Raw genomic sequence first — 19,647 nt, 5'->3', positions numbered from 1 at the left:
AAACTATTTCCCATGATAATCCTAGGATATTTTGTCTTACCCTCCCCCATTACTTATGCCATTATTTTATTTATTTATTTGCAATTTCAATATTATTCTACCTTATGCCCATAACTTGCTGGGAAGGTCTTTTTTTCTTCCAAAATGATGATGATAATCATGTCAGCCTAAATGAAAATTTTTGTTGTTCTTTTGATGATTCTAATTCCTGTAAATACTAAGTTTTATGCATCCTAAGCAGAGAGAGGAAGCTCAGGTATAGGATTCTGTAGTGGCTCTACCATCCCAATCACTGAGCTTGAATACCTGGGCACAAGAAAATTTAAGTATTCCTGATATTTATCAGAGACGGAACCTTCTCTGTATAAAATGACAAGCCTGGGGAGCCATGTGTAAGGTTTCACACCTGTTGTCCATCATGGATTGGCCATCACTCATTAGCTGATCTGTGAGACCACAAGCCTTTGCTGTGTCCAAATAGATATTGTAGAGCCCTATTGAAATGGGTCTGAAGAACAACTCACATTATTTCCTCATCTCTAAGAACTCTCTCCATTGCAAAGAAAATCCTTATTAGGTAATGTTAAATTCTATGCCTATGACCTGTTTATGGACAGCTGAGAAGCATAGGACTAGAGTCATCAGGCTTATGTTCCAGTGAAGCCTCAGAAACTTTCTAGCTAGTCACCTCCGTAGATCTATTAAAAATCACTCTGCAGTGAACTTTTGTTGGTAAGGGAAAAGGGAAATAGTCAACAAAAAGGTTTGCAACCGTATTGCTTAAGCATATTTCCACATAGACACACAAAAGAAGGTCAATATTCTAAAAAAGCCATACGCAAAAAAGGGTCACTATCCATTAAACAAGCCACAATAAATTTCTTTAAAAATCAGTCTAAGGAGAGTAAGTAGATTCTGGAAACACCAACCAGAACAACAGGACCTCAGACTTTAGAAATCTTTTCCTATATCATTTGTGTAAATTTTTCTCTGTTTTGTATTGATTCAAATTTTAGATCATAGCCCAAATGTATACCTCAGTTACATACATGTCATAGAAAACAAAGCCATTTTGACACACAAATTTTCCATATCTGACTGGCTGCTGACCAACGTTAAACTTCTCCTGTTTCACAATGGTACGCATAAGCCAGGGAATCACTGACCAGGATTGATATATAAACCACAAAGTGACCACAGGCTTACCTAAGACATCACTATAAAACTGATCCCAATCCTTCATCTCAAAATTCTGAAACCAAAAGTCAAAGTAAATGAAGAAAAGCATATTTTTCACCTGCTCCATAAATGTCATTTTTTTTCAGTTAATACCGAGAAGGGTAGAGGCACATAGGAAGGAGAGGTGGAAGTCCTCCACAATATTTTTCAATGGTATTGCCCAATGCTGAAGCACAGACTATAGACAAAGGGTATTCCAAGTATCTCTGCTATGAGCTCAGCCCTAGGACCGAAGATCTTTGTTCAAAACAACGTTCTCACAATGCTGTTTCACAAGCCTTGAACCCCTCCAAAACAGCTCTTTCATGGCTGTACCATACTCTAAAGCTGAATGTTTTCTCCACTCATAAATCCAAAGTCTGATAAAAGTTTTCAAAAACTAAAGCTAAATCCTCTTGATTTGTTTCCACAGGAAAAACCTCAACATGGAGACCTGATGAATTACCATCGTCAACAAGAACAGTAGGTGAGGGAGTCAGCACAGTCACCTCATGGCCCCTCTGTACAAGCTCATCCAGGATGGCCTTTAGATTGATCCAGTGACTGTACTTCATAGGCCATACCAGGACCTTCCCACAGGACCCACAGCTAAAGCAGCAGAGCTGCAGCAGCAAAAGGGCTGAAACCCATTATTCAGAGCTCATGGTTATTCCTGCTTTACAAACTACTAGGTTCTTATCATAGTGAGTTCCTGGTTATATCATCAAAGGCACCAACAAAAAGGTCAAAATTTAATTGATATCTCTAAATTCTTTATCCAAATAAGTAACCTTAGTTATTTAAAATTTATTTATTTATCTTTAGTTTGTAATATTCAGGTCCACAAGCTTTTGAGTTCCAAATTTTCTCCCCCTTCCTCCCCTCCTCAAGATGGCATGTGATCTGATATAGGCTCTACATATACATTCACATTAAACATATTTTCACATTAGTCATGTTACACAGAAGAATTATAGTCTATGGAACGAACCATGAGAAAGAAGAAACAAAACAAAACAAAAAAGAGAGAGAGAGCAGATAGTATGCTTGATCTACATTCAGACTCTGTAATTCTCTGGATGCAGATAGCATTTTCCACCATGAGCCTTTTGGAGATGTCTTAGAACCTTGCATTGCTGAGAAGAGCCAAGTCTATCAAAGTTAGTTCTCACACAATGTGGCTGTAACTGTATATAATGTTCTCCTGATTCTGCTCTCCTCACTCTGCATCATTTCATATATGTCTTTCCATGTTTTTCTGAAGTTTGCCTGCTCATAATTTCTTGTAGCACAATAGTATTCCATTACATTCATATACCACAACTTGCTCAGCCATTTCCCAATTGATGGGCATCTCTTCAATTTCTAGTTCTTTGCCATCACAAAAAGAGCTGCTATAAATATTTTCGTACATGTGGGTTCTTTTCCCATTTGTATGATGTCCTTGGGATACAGCCCTAGAAATGGTATTGCAGGGTGTGTGCACATTTTTATAGCCCTTTGGGCATAGTTCCAAATTGCTCTCCAAAATGGTTCAATCAGTTCACAACTCCACCAACAATGCACTAGTATTCCAATTTTCCCACATCTTTTCCAACATTTATAATTTTCCTGTTTTGTCATGTTAGTCAATCTGACAGGTGTGATGTGGTACCTCAGGGTTGTTTTGATTTGCATTTCTCTAATCAATAGTGATTTAGAGCATTTTTCATGTGACTATAGATATCGTTAATTTCTTCCTCTGAAAACTTCCTGTTCATATCTTTTGACCATTTATCAATTGGGGAATGACTTGTATTCTTGTAAATTTAACTCAGTTCTTTATATATTTTAGAAATATGGCCTTTATCAGAGACACTGGTCATAAAATTTTTTCCCAGTTTTCTGCTTCCCTCCTAATCTTGGTTGCATTGACTTTGTTTGTACAAAACCTTTTCAATTTAATGTAATCAACATTATCCATTTTGCATTTCATAATGTTCTCTATATCTTCTTTGGTCTGAAATTCTTCCTTTATCCATAGATCTGACAGGTAAAGTATTTCTTGCTCTCCCATTTTGTTTATAGTATCAGCCTTTACATCTAAATCATGTACCCATTTGGACTTGATTTTGCTATATGGTGTAAGATATTGACCCATGCCCAGTTTCTGCCATACTATTTTCTAGTTTTACCAGCAGTTTTTGTCAAATAGTGAGTTCTCATCCCAGAAGCTGGAGTCTTTGGGTTTATCAAACAGTAGATTACTATAGTCATTGACTACTGTGTCTAGTGTACCTAACCTATTCCACTGATCCACCACTCTATTTCTTAGCCGGAACCTTGTAGTTTAGATGATTGCTGCTTTATAATACAATTCAAGATCTGGTATGGCAAGGTCACCTTTCTTAGCAATTCTCTTGATATTCTAGACTATTTGTTTTTCCAGATGAATGTTGTCATTATTTTTTCTAGCTCTATAAAATAATTTTTTTAGCAATTGGATTGGTATGGAACTGATTAAGTAAATTAATTTAGGCAGAATTTTTATTTTTATAATATTAGCTCGGTCTACCTATGCGCAACTGATGTTTTTCCAAATATTTAGATCTTACTTAATTTGTGTGAAAAGTGTTTTGTAATTGTGTTCAAATAGTTCCTGGGTTTATTTTGGCAGCTAAACTCCCAAATATTTTATAATGTAGACAGTAACTTTAAGTGAAATTTCTCTTTCTATCTGTTGGGCTTTGTTAGTAATATATAGAAATGCTGAGGATTTCTGTAGGTTACTTTTATATCCTGCAACTTTACTAATGTTATTTATTATTTCAAGTAGTTTTTTACTTGAGTCTCTATGATTCTCTAAGTATATCAACATATCATTGACAAAGAGTGATAGCTTTCATTATTTTTTTGCCTATTCTAATTCCTTTAATTTCTTTTTCTTCTCTTATTGCTAAAGCTAATTTTCCAGTGCCATATTGAATAACAGTGGTTATAATGGACATCCTTGTTTCACCCCTGATCTTATTGGAAATGCTTCTAGCTTATCCCCATTACATGTAATACTTGCTGATGTTTTTTGGCAGATGCTACTTATGATTTTAAGGAAGACTCTATTCCTATGCTCTCTAGCATTTTTAATAGGAATGTGTGTTGTATTTTGTCAAAATATTTTTCTGCATATATTGAGATAATCATCTGGTTTCTGTTAGATTTGCTGTTGATATGATCAATTATGCTGATAGTTTTCCTAATATTGAATGAGCCCTGCATTCTTGGAATGAATCCTACCTGGTCATACTCTGTTATTCTCACGATAAGTTGCTGTAAACTTTTTGCTAATATTTTATTTAAAATTTTTGCCTCACTATTTATTAGGGAAATTGGTCTAAAATTTTCTTTCTCTGTTTTGACTCTTCCTGGTTTAGGTAGAAGTATCATATTTGTATCATAAAACCAATTTGGAAGGACTCCTTCATCTATTTTCCCAAAAAGTCTATACAAAATTAGAATTAATTGTTCTTTAAATGTTTGATAGAATTCACTTGTAAATCCATCTGGTCCTGGAGATTATTTCCTAGGGAGTTCAGTGATAGCTTTTTCAATTTCTTTTTCTGAGATGGGGTTTTTAAAATTTACCTCCTCTTCTGTTAATCTGGAAAAATCTATATTTTGGTAAATATTCATCCATGTCACTAAGATTGCCAAATTTATGGACATACAGTTGGGCAAAACAGTTCCTAATTATTGTTTTATTTCTTCTTCATTGGTGGTGAATTCATTTTTGATACTGGTAATTTGGTTTTTTCTTTCTTTTTTATAATCAAATTAACCAAAGTTTAATCTATTTTATTGGTTTTTCCTAAAACCAGCTCTGGGTTTTATTTATTAGTTCAATAGTTTTCTTAATTTCAATTTTATTAATCTCTCCTTTGATTTTCAGTATTTCTAATTTGGTATTTAATTGGGGATTTTTAATTTGTTCTTTTTCTAGCTGTTTTACTTGCATGCCCAATTCATTGATCTCCTCTTTCTCTATTTTATTCATGTAAGCATTTAGAGATATAAAACTTCCCCCTAAGAAATGCTTTTGCTGTATCCCATGAATTTTGGTATGTTGTCTCATTATTGTCATTCTCTTGGATGAAGTCATTGGTTGTTTCTATGATTTGTTGTTTGACCCACTTGTTCTTTAGGATTAGATTATTTAGTTTCCAATTGATTTTTAGTCAATCTTTCCATTGCCCTTTATTACATATAATTTTTATTGCATCATGATCTGAAAAGGATGCATTGAATATTTCTGCCTTTCTGCACTGGATTGTGAGGTTTTTAATGCCCTAGTACATGGTCATTTTTTGTGTAGGTGCCACGTACCACTGAGAGAAAGGTATATTCCTTTCTAACCCCATTCAATTTTCTCCAGGGGTCTGCCATATCTAACTATTCTAAAATTCTATTAACCTCCTTAACTTCTTTCTCATTTATATTGTGGTTAGATTTATCTAGTTCAGAGAGGGGGAGGTTGAGGTCCCCTATGAGTATAATTTTGCTGTCAATTTCTCCTTGTAACTCCCTTACCTTCTACTCTAAGAATTTGGATGCTATTCCACTTGGTACATATATGTTTAGTAATGATGTTGCTGCATTGTCTATGGTACCTCTTACAGATAAGGAAACTGAGGCCCAGATAGATTAAATGACTTGCCCAAAGGTTTCAGCCCCACTTTTCATCTTAGACTTTTCCCTCTTCCCCAATAACATGTCATAGATAACGAGTCTCTGCTGCACCCAGATATTTCATCAAGGGCCAATCTGAAACTGGCCTTAGTAGCATTTCATCTTCTTGCTTGTTATTTAAGCTGCCCTGAATTGTAAAGAATTTTCTTTATTAAGCTGCATTAGGATATGTTAAGTTCTTTGCCTGTGGCCTCTTTATTTGTTCCCTTGGCAAGGTGGTAGGTTCATCACAATGTCATTGATTTAGAACGTAATTGCTGCTAAATGCTGAAGTAATATGGACAGCAGGATATGCTTAATATGTCTTTTCTTTTACTTCTGGCAGATTCTCAAAGTAACCCTAATTCATTTTTTTAAAGGTGTAAGGTACTAAAACTATCTCTGAAGTAGCTTCTAGAACCAAAATTCAGTAATTCACATCCAATCACCCTAGTTTCTAGCCTCCAATCATCTTTGGCTTTGGCAGTTAAGGTCTGGAACTGCTGGATGCCACATATCCAACAACTGCTAGGCATTTCCATTGGTCTAGTTCAAATAACTGTGCAGTGAACATGCTCAGGTCAAGGCAAAGGGGGTTGTCCACAATAGGGACAATGACCAACACAAGGGTTTGTCACCATATTGATTAAATGTACTGCCCCAGATATACAAAGAAGACTCAACATGCTTTACTAAAATGCGTCACTTCATGCTTTACTTAGAAAACCCAAATTAAAAAAAAACACAAGTAGATTAAACAGTTTCTGAGAATAGCATCTAGAATAGGGAGAACTTTTACTCTGGAAAACCAAATGCCATTGACAGGGAAGGGAAGCCAGCTCAGCTGAAGCAGCAAGGTACCTTGACAGAGGGCCTGGGCAAGGCAGGTAAGTGAACCAATTGCCCCCGCTTTGACCACCCCTTCCCCTCAGCCCATGATGGAGACAGCCTAGGACTGTGAGACCAAGAGTCCCAGGATTAGCAGCATTCCCTGGCTCTGACAGCACTGGTAGCGCTTCCAGCCTGGCCCCCTACTCAGTCTTCCAGCCTTCACTGAGGGGAACAACCCTTGTGAAGAGAAGACCCACCATTCTTGCCACCATCAACATCAATGGATTTTCAATCGCCATCAACACACAGATAAGCCCAAGAACTCCTAGAGCAGCAATGCATCTCACACCACTGGCTCTGCTTCAAGCCCAGCTCCCACGGCCATTGTACAGGAAATCAATTTTTGTGAAGATGAAATGTGGTGATGAGGGGCATCTAGGTGGCACAGGGTAGAGTATCAGGCCTGAAGTCAGAAGGAATAATCTTTCTGAGTTCAAATCTGACCCCAGACATTTACTAGCAGGGTGATCCTGGGCAAGTCATCATTAACCCTGTTTGCAGCAGTTTCCTCATCTGTAAAATGAGGTGGAAAAGGAAATGGCAAACCACTCTAGTAACCTGGCCAAGAAAATCGAAAATGGGGTCATGACTGAAATAACTCAACAACCAACCTGATGCCTGCTTCTGCAGGAGCTCCAATCCTGCCTCCTCAATGCCCACAGTTATTAAGGACCTCAGAAAGTAAGTTGTCACCACCAAAGTCCTGTCAGATTGTTCAACATCAGAAATGGATTTCTTTTGTGTCGGTCGTAATAACATCAAAGAGGATGCATTATCCTCTGCTTTGCCACTATTTACCCCGTCTCCCATCTCACTAGGACCATGACGCTTCTCTGTGGTGTGCACTGTCCCCACAAAAAGTGCTCCTGGAGAGCAAAGGGCTGTCTTGCTGTTCTATTTAGACCCCAGAACATAGCACAATGTAACAGGCATGCAACAGGTGCTGAATGAATGCTTTCACACCCATTCATTGCTTCATTATGCTTATTAACCTGCTTTTCTGCTTTGATTAAAGATTTAAACTTAAGCCTATTTAGCAGCCATTATATCACAGTTTTTGTGTTTTATGAATAAGTGAACTATTTTGTCACAAAATTTTCCGTATCTGATTGCAACTTAAAAAACCTCTTTTTTTCCATGACATTAAGTTCCTGCCCATTCACACTGAGGTGTATAAGGATGTCAGGGAATCACTGAGCAGATCTGACATATAAATCATAAAGGGACGCAGAAGACTTACCTAAGACATCACTGTAAAGCTGATCCCAATCCTCCACATCAAAATTCTGAAACCAAAAGTCAAAGTAAATGAAGAAAAGCATGTTCTTCACCCGCTCCATAAAGGTCATCTTGTCAGTCAATTCTGTCATGGGCACAGGCACATAGGAAGGAGGGGATGGGAGTCCTCCACAGTATTTTTCAACGGTATTGCCCATGGTGAAGCGCAGACTATAGACAAAGGGTTTTCCAAGTATCTGTGCTATGAGCTCAGCACAAGGACTAAAAGCATCTCCAATAACAATGTCATATTTGCCATCCTTCAACGTCTTCATAAGGTCTTTGTTCAAAACAACGTTCTCACACTGCTCCTTCACAAGCCTTGAACCCATCAAAAACATTTCTTGCACGGCCGCAACATACTCTAATGCTGAAAGTTTTCTGAGCTCATAAAGCCAAAATCTGATAACCTTTTCAACCAATGAAGCCACATCCTCTTGATTTTTCACTGAAGGAAAAACCTCAGCATGGAAACCTGATGAATTACCAGCGTCAACAAGAACAGTACTTGAAGGCGTCAGCACAGTCACCTCATGGCCCCTCTGTACAAGCTCATCCAGAATGGTCTTCACATTGAGCCAGTGACTGTACTCCATAGGCCACACTAGGACCTTCCCACAGGACCCACAGCTAAGGCAGCAGAGCTGCAGCAGCAAAAGAGTTGAAACCCACTTCTCAGAGCTCATGGTTTTTCAAACTACTAGGTTCTTTACCTCATGAGTTCCTGGTTATATCACAAGAAGGTTAAAATTTAACTGATGTCTCTTAATTCCTTATCCAAAAAGGAATCTTTAGTTTTATACACGGTATAAAGAGGCCATGACTGGGCAGGGAGTCAAGAGATGGCAAAGCGTTAGTCTCAGTAGAGGATCCATAGCTGGTATGGAAGTTGCCAGATGGTACAAAGTTTAATGTTCCTATTGTTTATTGGTACTTCGATCAGGGATCATAAAAGAAGAGTTTAATTTGCTCTGAGTTTAAATATTAACACTATTTAAATAATAACACTATTTCCTTCTTTATGGCATACAGATTTTATTGTGAAATGCATCCTAAATCTCATTACCATTAGATTTCAGGATGAGCTATCTTAGCAGGCTTGTCCTCCCAGAAGTAGCTGAGAAAATTGAGTAATTGCCAGTGTCAACTGGTGGGGACTTGTCTCCAACCTGTGCATGGCTGGAGCTGAAGAGAGCAGGCTAGAGACAGGAGAGTCAGGAATCTAACAGAAGTTTAATTTCAAAGTGAGAGAAATAGCTTGCAAGAAGGAGGGAGATTAGACACATGTTGTTGGGCCCTGTCCGTAGTGGGAGGGGCCCTGAGGCAGTGCAGATAGATCTCAATACTGATAGCAATGGTTGTACAGTGAGCTTCAGTTCTGACAGTGAGGGGTAAGTAAGAGCTACAATGTGACAAGTTTGATTCATAGCAGGGCTTCCTGACCAGAGCCAGCCCAAGACCAGACAACTGGTACTGATCAAAGCAATCAAATAATTATAAGACATAATTTTGCCAGAGGGTGAGTGCAAAGGACTGTTGTTTTGCCAAGCTCAGAGCACAGTCTGCTTGCTGGACCTTAGCTCTGGAAAACAGGGGTTCCCCCCTTATATTTTGACACCAGTTCATCTCTCAGCTGGGCTTGTGAAGTTGCTTGTGGTTGAGAACTGAAGGAGTCCAATTTCTGATCCTATTCAAGGAGCTCCTATTGGAAGATTTTCTTCAACCTCTTCAATCTTTGTGACTTTTCATATCCGGGTCTGATATCCTTTCTAGTCAGTATCATCGTGCACATGGTGTTGGGTTCATGGATAACTATGACCTACCATAGAGGTTCAGTGATTGAAAGAAATGGGAAGAGCCTCTTCTAACCCCGCCCCCCAAATTATTTTATTACAAATAATGTCTTGTTTTAGCAGACTTGATCTTCTGGCAGAAATTCGTGCCATTTGGCTTAGTGTTACTGAGCTTTCAGATACTTTTCAAAGATCTCAAAAGGTATCTGGCCTTGCTTGAGCATGAGGTGGTCTCTATAACTGTCATTCAAGTTGTTGGAAATATTCATATTTTCTCACATTTGTAGTTCCACTGCATTGACTACTGCACTCAAATCAGTTAGTCCTGCTTCTGCACGAGCTCCAATCCCTGCCTCCTCAATGGCCACAGCTACTAACGACCTCAAAAAGTAAGTTGTCACCACGAAAGTCTTCTTATATTGTTCAATATCAGAAATGAATTTGTTTTGTACCAGTGGTAATAACATCGAAGAGGATGCATTATCATCTGCTTTGCCACTATACAACCCCTGTCCACACCCACCATCTCACTAGGACCATGAGGCTTCTGTGTTGGACTTACAACTGAAATTTCCTAGGTGCATTGTCCCCCCAAAAAGTGCTCCCGGAGAGCAAGGAGCTGTCTTGCTTTTCTATTTAGACCCCAAAACACAGCACAATGTAATAGGTGGGTAATAGATGCCTAATAAATGCTTTTACTCTCATTTGTTGCTTCATTATGCTTATTAACCTGCTTTTCTGTTTTGATTAAAGATTTAAACTTAAGCAAATTTAGCAGCCATTAGATGGCAGGTTTCATTTTTATGGGTGAGGCATTTTGTCACAAAACTTTCCATATCTGATTTTGATTAAAAAAAACACCTGTCTTTTTCATGACATTAAACTCCTGTCCATTCACAATGAGATTCCTAAGGAGGTCAGGGAATCACTGAGCAGTTTTGACATATAAATCAGAAAGGGACCACAGAATTACCTAAGACATCACTGTAAAACTGATCCCAATCCTTCACTTCAAAAGTCTGAAACCAAAAGTCAAAGTAAATAAAGAAAAGCACATTTTTCACACGCTCCATAAATGTCATCGTGTCAGTCAAAATTGTCATGGGCACAGGCACATAGGAAGGAGGGGCAGAGAGTCCTCCACAGTACTTTTCAATGGTATTGCCCATGCTGAAGCGCAGACTATAGACAAAGGCTATTCCAAGTATCTCTGCTATGATCTCAGCACAAGGACACAAAGCATCTCCAATAACAACCTCATATCTGGCATCCTTCAATGTCTTCATAAGGTCTTTGTTCAAAACAGTGCTCTCACACTGCTGCTTCATCAGCCCTGAATACTCAAAAAATTGTTTTTGTACGGCTGCACCATACTCAAAAGCTGAAAGTTTTCAAAGTTCATTACTCCAAAGTGTGATCCAGTTTTCAAAATCTGAAGACAAATCCTCTTGATTTCTCTCCACAGGAAAAACTTCAACATGGAAACCTGATGAATTACCAGGATCAACAAAAACAGTAGCTGAGGGGGTCAGCACAGTCACCTCATGGCCCTTCTGTACAACCCCATCCAACAGGACCTTCAGATTGATCCAGTGACTGTACTCCATAGGCCATACCAGGACCTTCCCACAGGACCCACAGCTAAAGCAGCAGAGCTGCAGCAGCAAAAGACCTGGGAGCCATTTCTCAGAGCTCATGGTTATTCTTGCTTTACCAGCTAGTAGATTCATTCCATCATGAGTTTCTCTTTATAAAACCAAAAGAACCAATAAAAAAGTTAAAATTTAAATGATATCTCTTAATTCTTTATCCAAAAAAGAAACCTTTGGTTTTATGAGTATAAAGAGGCCTTGACCAGGCACGGAGTCAATAGATAGCATAGCTTTAGTGTCACTGGAGGATGACTAATGAGTGAATAATTTTAGTATGATTGTACGTGCACAGCCTGTATCAGGTAGTATCAGATTGTATGCAGTCTCGGGAAGGAGGAGGGGAGAGAGAGCTAAAGAATTAGAACTCAAAGTCTTATAAAAGTGAATGTTGAAAACTAAAAATAAGTAAATATAAAAAATCTGAAAAAAAAGTGTCAGTGGAGGATACTTAGTGGGTATGAAAGTCCCCAGTCTGTAAAAAGTTTAATATTCCTCTTGTTTATTGGTACTCTAACCAGGGACATAGAAGAGTTTAATTTGTTCTGGGTTTAAGTATTAATACTATTTAAATATTAGCACTGCTTCCTTCTTAAAGACATACAGATTTTCTTGTGAAATGTATCCTAAGCCTCATTACCATTAGATTTCAGGATGAGCTCTTACCAGCATTGTCCTCCCAGAAGTAGCTGAGAAAATTGAGTCAGTAATTGCCAGTGACAACTGGTTGGGAGTTATTTAAAAAGAGTGGATGGCTGGAGCTGAAGAAAGCAGGCTAGGGATGGGAGAGTTAGGAATCTAACAGAAGTTTAATTTCAAAGTGAGAGAAACAGATTGCAATCAAGGAAAGAGATTAGACACATGTTCTGGGGCACTGTTCCTAGTGGGAGGGGCCCTGAGGCAGTGTGGGGAGATCTCAATACTGATACCAATGGTTGTACAGTGAGCTTTAGTCCTGACAGTGAGGGGTAAATAAGAGCTACCATGGGACAAGTTTGATTCATAGCAGTGCTTCATGACCAGAACTAGTCCAAAATCAGAAAAAAACCTGTTGCTGGTCAAAGCAATAAAATCATTATATGACATGATTTTGCCAGAGGGTGAGATCATCCGGGGGTGAGTGCAAAGGATTGTTGGTATGCCAAGCTCAGGCCATGCCCTACTTGCTGGGCCTTAGCCCTGGAAAACAGGGTGTCTCCTCATACTTTGACACCAGTTCATCCCTCATTTGGTCATGTTCAGTTGCTTTTGGTTGGGACCTGAAGGAGTCCAGTTTCTGATCCTACCCAAGGAGCTCCTGTTGGAAGATTTTCCTCAACCTCTCCAGTCTTTGTGACTTTTCACACCAGGGTCTGATATCCTTTCGCTGTGATGGTGCACATGGTCTTGGGTTCATGGACAACTGACTGTGACCTACCATAGAGGTTCAATCATTGAAAGAAATGGAAAGAGCCTCTTCTAAATACCCCAAATGATTTCATTAAAAATAATGTCTTGTTTTAGCAGTACTTATCTTCTGGCAGGAATTCCTGCCATTTGTCTTACTGTTTCTGAACGTTGAGATACTTTTCAAAGATCTCAAAAGGTGTCTGGCCTCACTTAAGCATGAGGTGGTATCTATAACTATCATTCATGTTGCTGAAAAAATTTGTATTTTCTCACATTTCTGGTTACAGTGGGTTGAACACTACCCTCAAATAAGTTAATCAAGAACCCCTTTTGCGTTGCATGACTAATGTGTTGAAGTGATGTTTCTAGGTACTCCAAAATGACAAGGACTCACCATCACATCCAATCAGTTGCCAGATCTTGTTTTATTCATCCACACAAAATCTCTTGCATCCCCCTGCCCCCATTCTCTCTGCTCACAAATCTTCTTACACCAATGCTCTCTTTTCACACAGTCACTATTTTAGTTCAAGCCCTCATCAGCTCTCATCTCAGCTATTGAAATGACCCTGATTGACCTCCCCTTTCCAAGTCTCTCTCTGTTGTAATCCACTTCCAGGCAGCTGCCAAAGGTGATTTCCTTAAGGAAAGACTTGATTGTATCACTCCCCTACTCAATAAATGACAGTGACTCATTCTTACTTTGAAAAATAAAATATACACTCTTGGCTTTTAAAGCTCTCACAACATGGCTCTATCCTATCGTTCAGGACTTTTTCTATGTTATTGTCCTTTCCACACTCAAGAATGGAGACCAGAGGTGTCGAACATGGTGGCCACATGACACTCACAATACTACCAAGTGCCATTTGAACCAGATTAAACATACTTGGAAAATATTTAACAAAAGAAAAACACAACAAAACCTAGATAATACTATGTAACCTAGGCTTCTCTGGGCATGTCCAATTCTAATACGGAGGTGGAAATTCCCTTAAGAGAGGGAGTTTAACATGATCTAAGCCTGGTGACTCCTGTAACACATGGGAGGGATAGCTTCCTTTGAATGGCTACCTGTCTTTAAAACTGGCAAGAATGAACCATTTGCCTTTTTCACCCTCTCTTTTCCACCATTGTTCCACTCTGCCCTGTCTAGTGACTCCTATCTGCCATACCCAGCGTGGACATCATGAGCTGAGAAATCCTTCCTCCTGAAATCCTTCCCTTCCTCCTACTCTTTTGTCTTTACTCCAGAAATAGGCCTGTGTATGTTTGTTCCTGCTCTGTGTTTTGTCTTCAGCTTCTGATCCTGGAGGTGATCCCCTGAATCTAGAAGTTTAAGTCATGGTGACCTTGGTACCAGAATTGCCAGCAGGGGAGGCAGTGCCGCCAGTTGAGCCAGCAGGGAAACCCTGAGAAGCCAAGGTACCTGGGACTCAAGTCCTAGGGGTATTTTTGACTTGGAACTGGATCATGCTGTACAGGAACTGAGCTAAGTCATGAACCTAAGCCCCTTCCCCTCCCAGAGAGTGACACAATGCAAGTAGAGAAGGATTATGTTTCTTATGGGTTGGGGGTGTAAATTTGTATATTTCTGATTGTAATTTTCAGAGTAAATATTTCTGTGTAAAAGCTAACCTGATTATTTGTTGCTAATGGAACTAGGGTGCAAGGGACACCCCTTAAAATTGAGGGAACAACACTGGTGCGAGTGAGTGTCATTTGTCAAGAGCACAGACAACTTTTCAATCCCCTTAAAGATAGTGGAGAACCCTGGAGAAGAAGTAAAATCTAATACACTTGGCATTCAGGTGGTGGGGGCAGTGATAGTCTGTGTTACAAGGACATTTTAAAACAAAGTCAAGTACATTACATTCTACTGTGAGGAACATACACATGTATGTGTATATACATATTTCCATGTATGTAATATATATTATATATGTACATATGTATATACACATGGGTGTGCATATAAAATATATATACATATGTATTCTGGAGGCAGCTAGATGGTTCGGTGAATAGAGCACTGGGCCTGGTGTCAGGAAGACCTGAGTTCAACTATAAACTGTGATACTTACTAGCTGAGTGACCCTGGGCAAGTCACTTAACCTATTTGCCTTAATCCACAGGAGAAGGAAATGGCAAATCACTCCAGGATCTTCCCCAAGAAAACCCTGTGGCCAACATTGGCGTGTTTTCGTCTACCAAGTCACAAAGAGTTGGACATGACTGAACAACCATTTGTATTATACACATATATTTATATCTACACGCACACATCTATGCAAATACACAGATACGTATATTATACATATAAAATGCAAAGTAATTTAAGGGAAGGAGAGTGGACGTTAGTGATAACTGGGCGTGTGAGAAGAGACTTTCAGTAGGACCTGCTTTTGCCAATAACACAAAGTGGGAAAAGTGGTTTTATGTTCAGTTTAAACTTATCCATTAATTTGCCGAGGCTTCTGCATTGCTTTTGTATTCTTTTCTCAACAACTCTTAGCCAAATCAATTCAATTCCGGAAATATTTAATGTAGAAGAACAATTCCTGTCAGCAGGAAACTACAGATTTAGAAAGAAGAACAAACACCTCTTTAAGCCCCAATTTACTCCAGAGACTGGGAAAGTGCTTTACAATGACCATCCCATCTGATCAGCAACAATAATATGCCATGAGGTAGGTGCTCTTACTATCCCAATTCATTGGATGAGGAAACTGAGGAAGGCAGAAGTTAAGTGAGTTGTCCAGGATCAGAGAGCCACTAAAGGTCTGAGGCTGGCTTTGAACTCAGGTCTTCCTGACTCTAGGCCAAGCACTCTCCTCTACTGTGCCACCTAGCTGCTTGCAATACAAAGTACCACACATTACATCTGCCTACAAGGATTGGAGTGGCTAGACAAGACACACATGGAATAAACTAAATAACCAGCTAAAGAAATAAATGATAGCTTTCCAGAAGAAAAGACAGAGCAAGTAATATGGAGAAAACCTTATTTTTAGGGACAACCCGGAGGGACAGCGGCTAAGATTTCAATGACTTTTGAGAAATGACTGGTCCCTGATAAGAGATTCTTTGCATTATTAAAATACATTTTTGAAATGATGGAATAGTTTTTGAACTGCATCCTATCATGGTTTTGCAAGACACTTCTTGCCTCAGACACTTACTAGCTGTGTGACCCTGGGCAAGTCATTAACTCTATTTACCTCAGTTTCCTCATATGTAAAATAAGCTGGAAAAGGAAATGGCAAACCACTCTAGTAATTTGGCCTAGAAAATCCCAAATGGGGTCACAAAGGGTTGGATTTGACTGAAATGACTCAACAACAACAACAATAAACATGGTGGCTGCTTCTGCAGGAGCTCCAATCCCTGCCTCCTCAATGTCCACAGCCTCTAAAGACCTCAAAAAGTAAGTTGTCACCACCAACGTCCTGTCAGATTGTTCAGTATCAGAAATAGATTTGTTTTGTACCAGTGGTGATAACATCAAAGAGGATGCATTATCATCTGCTTGGACACTATACACCCCCTGCCCACCCCACCCCCCCCATCTCACTAGGATCATGAGGCTTCTCTGTTGGAATTACAAATGAAAGTTACTAGGTTCGTTGTCCCCCCAAAAAGTGCTCCTGGAGAGCAAGGAACTGTCTTGCTTTTCTATTTAGACCCCAAAACAGAGCACAATGTAATGGGTGTGTAATAGGTGCTGAATAAATGCTTTTAGACTCATTCATTGCTTCATTATGCTTATTATCCTGCTTTTCTGTTTAGGTTAAAGATTTAAACTTAAGCCTATTTAGCAGCCATTATATCACAGTTTTTGTGTTTTATGGATAAGTGAACTATTTTGTCCCAACACTTTCTATATCTGATTGCAATTTAAAAAATCTGTTTTTTTATGACATTAAGTTTCTGCCCATTCACAGTGAGATATGTAAGAATGCCAGGGAATCACTGAACAGGTTTGACATAAAAATCACAAAGGGACCCACAGACTTACCTAAGATATCACTGTAAAACTGATCCCAAGTCTTGCCATCAAAATTCTGAAACCAAAAGTCAGAGTAAATGAAGAAAAGCATATTTTTCACGCGCTCCATAAATGTCATCTTGTCAGTCAACGCTGTCATGGGCACAGGCACATAGGAAGGAGGGGATGGGAGTCCTCCACAGTATTTTTCAATGGTATTTCCCACAGTGAAGCGGAGACTATAGACAAAGGGTATTCCAAGTATCTCTGCTACAAGTTCAGCACAAGGACATACAGGATCTGCAATAACAACTTCATATTTGGCATCCTTCAATGTCTTCATAAGGTCTTTGTTCAAAACAGCGCTCTCACAGTGCTGTTTCACCATCACTGAATACTCAGAAAATACTTTTTGTACGGCTGCACCATACTCTAAAGCTGAAAGTTTTTGAAGCTCATTACTCCACAGTGTGATCCAGTTTTCAAAAACTGAAGCCAAATCCGCTTGAGTTGTCTCCACAGGAAAAACCTCAACATGGAAACCTGATGAATCACCAGCGTCAATAGCAACAGCAGCTGAGGGGATCAACACAGTCACCTCATGGCCCCGCTGTACAAGCTCATCCAGGATGGTCTTCATATTCATCCAGTGACTAAACTCCATAGGCCATGCCAGGACCTTCCCACAGGACCCACAGCTAAAGCAGCAGAGCTGCAGCAGCAAAAGGGCTGAAACCCACTTCTCAGAGCTCATGATTATTCCTGCTTTACTAACTACTAGCTTCTTACCCCCTGAGATCCTCTTTATATCACCAAAAGAAGTAATAAAAAGGTTAAAGTTAAACTGATATCTCTTGATTCCTTATCCAAAAAGAAACGTTTGGTTTTATAATAGTATAAAGAGACCTTGACCAGGGCACGGAGTCAATAGATAGCATAGCTTCAGGTCAATGCAGGACGACCAATGAATGAATAATTTTAGTATGATTGTACGTACACAGCCTGTATCAGATTGTATCAGATTGTATGCAGTCTCGGGGAAGGAGGAGGGGAGAGAGGGCTAAAGAATTAGAACTCAAAGTCTTATAAAAGTGAATGTTGAAAACTAAAAATAAATAAATATAAAGAATCTGAAAAAAATTGTCAGTGGAGGATACTTAGCGGGTATGAAAGTCCCCAGTCTGTACAAAGTTTAATGTTTAAAGATTTAAACTTAAGCCAATTTAGCAGTCATTAGATGGCAGGTTTCATGTTTTATGGATACATGTGGCATTTTTCACAAAACTTTCCACATCTGATTTCGATTAAATAATGCAACTCTTTTGTCATGACATTAAACTCCTGTCCATTCACACTGAGATGTATAAGGCTGTCAGAGAATCACTAAACATTTTGACATATATATCATAAATTGACCACAGACTTACCTAAGACATCACTGTAAAACTGATCCCAATCCTTCATCTCAAAATTCTGAAACCAAAAGTCAAAGTAAATGAAGAAAAACATGTTTTTCACCCGTTCCATAAATGTCATCTTGTCAGTCAACATTGTCATGGGCACAGGCACATAGGAAGGAGGGGCGGAGAGTCCTCCACAGTATTTTTCAAGGGTATAGCCCATACTCATGCGTATACTATAGACAAAGGGTATTCCAAGTATCTCTGCCATGAGCTCAGCACAAGGACACACACCGTCTCCAATAACTACCTCATATTTGCCATCCTTCAATGTCTTGATAAGGTCTTTGTTCAAAACAGCGCTCTTACACTGCTGCTTTGTATGCCTTGAATAATTCACAAGCAGTTCTTGCAAAGCGGCACCGTACTCAAATGTTGAAAGTTTTGGCACCTCGTAAGTCCAAAATGCTAGCCAGTTTTCAAAAAATAAAGCCACGTCTTCTTCATTTTTCTCCACAGAAAAAGGCACAACATGGAAACCTGATGAATTACCAGTGTCAACAAGAACAGTAGCAGAGGGTGTCAGAACAGTCACCTCATGGCCCCTCTGTACGAGCCCACCCAACAGGGCCTTTAGATTGAGCCAGTGACTGTACTCCATAGGCCATGCGAGGACCTTCCCACAGGACCCACAGCTAAAGCAACAGAGCTGCAGCAGCAAAAGGGCTGAAACCCATTTCTCAGAGCTCATGGTTATTCCTGCTTTACCAGCCACTAGCTTCTTTCCGTCCTGAGTTCCTCTTTATATCACCAAAGCAATCAATAAAAAGGTTATAATTTAACTGTTATCTCTAAATTCCTTACGTGAAAAAGAAACCTTTGGTTTTATGAGAGTATAGAGAGGCCTTGACTAGGCAAGGAGTCAATAGATAGCATAGCTTCAGGTCAGTGGAGGATGACTAATGAATGAATATGTTTAATAGGATTATACATGCATAGTCTGTATCAGATTGCATGCCATCTTGGGGAGGGAGAAGTAGAGAGAGGGGAAAACATTTAGCACTCAAAGTCTTATAAAAGTGAATGTTAATACCTAAAAATGAATAAATATAAACAAAACTAAAAAAAAAAAAGCATCATTGGAGGATACTTAGCCAGTATGAAAGTCCACAGCCTACACAAAGTCTAATGCTCCTCTTGTTTATTGGTACTCTAACCTGGACTGTATAGATTAGTTTAATTTGCTCTGGGTTTAAGTATTAACACTATTTAAATATTAGCACTGCTTCCTTCTTAAAGGCATACAGATTTTATTGTGAAATGTATCCTAAATCTCATTA

The 19,647-nt window shown here is 39.1% G+C and overlaps 1 protein-coding gene across 7 annotated transcripts in view; it reads right to left on the bottom strand.

Annotated features, from left to right (window-relative positions):
• The window catches only part of LOC118855502 (UDP-glucuronosyltransferase 2A1-like), a 350,735-nt gene that overhangs the window by 63,449 nt on the left and 267,639 nt on the right, over nt 1-19,647 (bottom strand). Inside the window, exon 1 of one of the 7 annotated variants that reach the window (XM_036765611.1) lies at nt 18,335-19,043. The exons of 3 other annotated variants lie outside the window; for them this stretch is intronic. In XM_036765611.1, the coding sequence (XP_036621506.1) occupies nt 18,335-18,968 (634 nt within the window). In that variant the 5' untranslated portion in view covers nt 18,969-19,043. Of the gene's footprint in view, nt 1-8,050; nt 8,790-10,854; nt 10,917-16,937; nt 17,669-18,334; nt 19,044-19,647 lie in introns of those variants that run through there. 3 more of the 7 variants (XM_036765619.1, XM_036765617.1, XM_036765607.1) reach the window with 3 other exon arrangements.

Source organism: Trichosurus vulpecula, chromosome 6 (genome assembly GCF_011100635.1).
Source record: "Trichosurus vulpecula isolate mTriVul1 chromosome 6, mTriVul1.pri, whole genome shotgun sequence".
Lineage (NCBI taxonomy): Eukaryota > Metazoa > Chordata > Mammalia > Diprotodontia > Phalangeridae > Trichosurus > Trichosurus vulpecula.
This window is presented reverse-complemented; position numbering and strand designations above follow the sequence as displayed.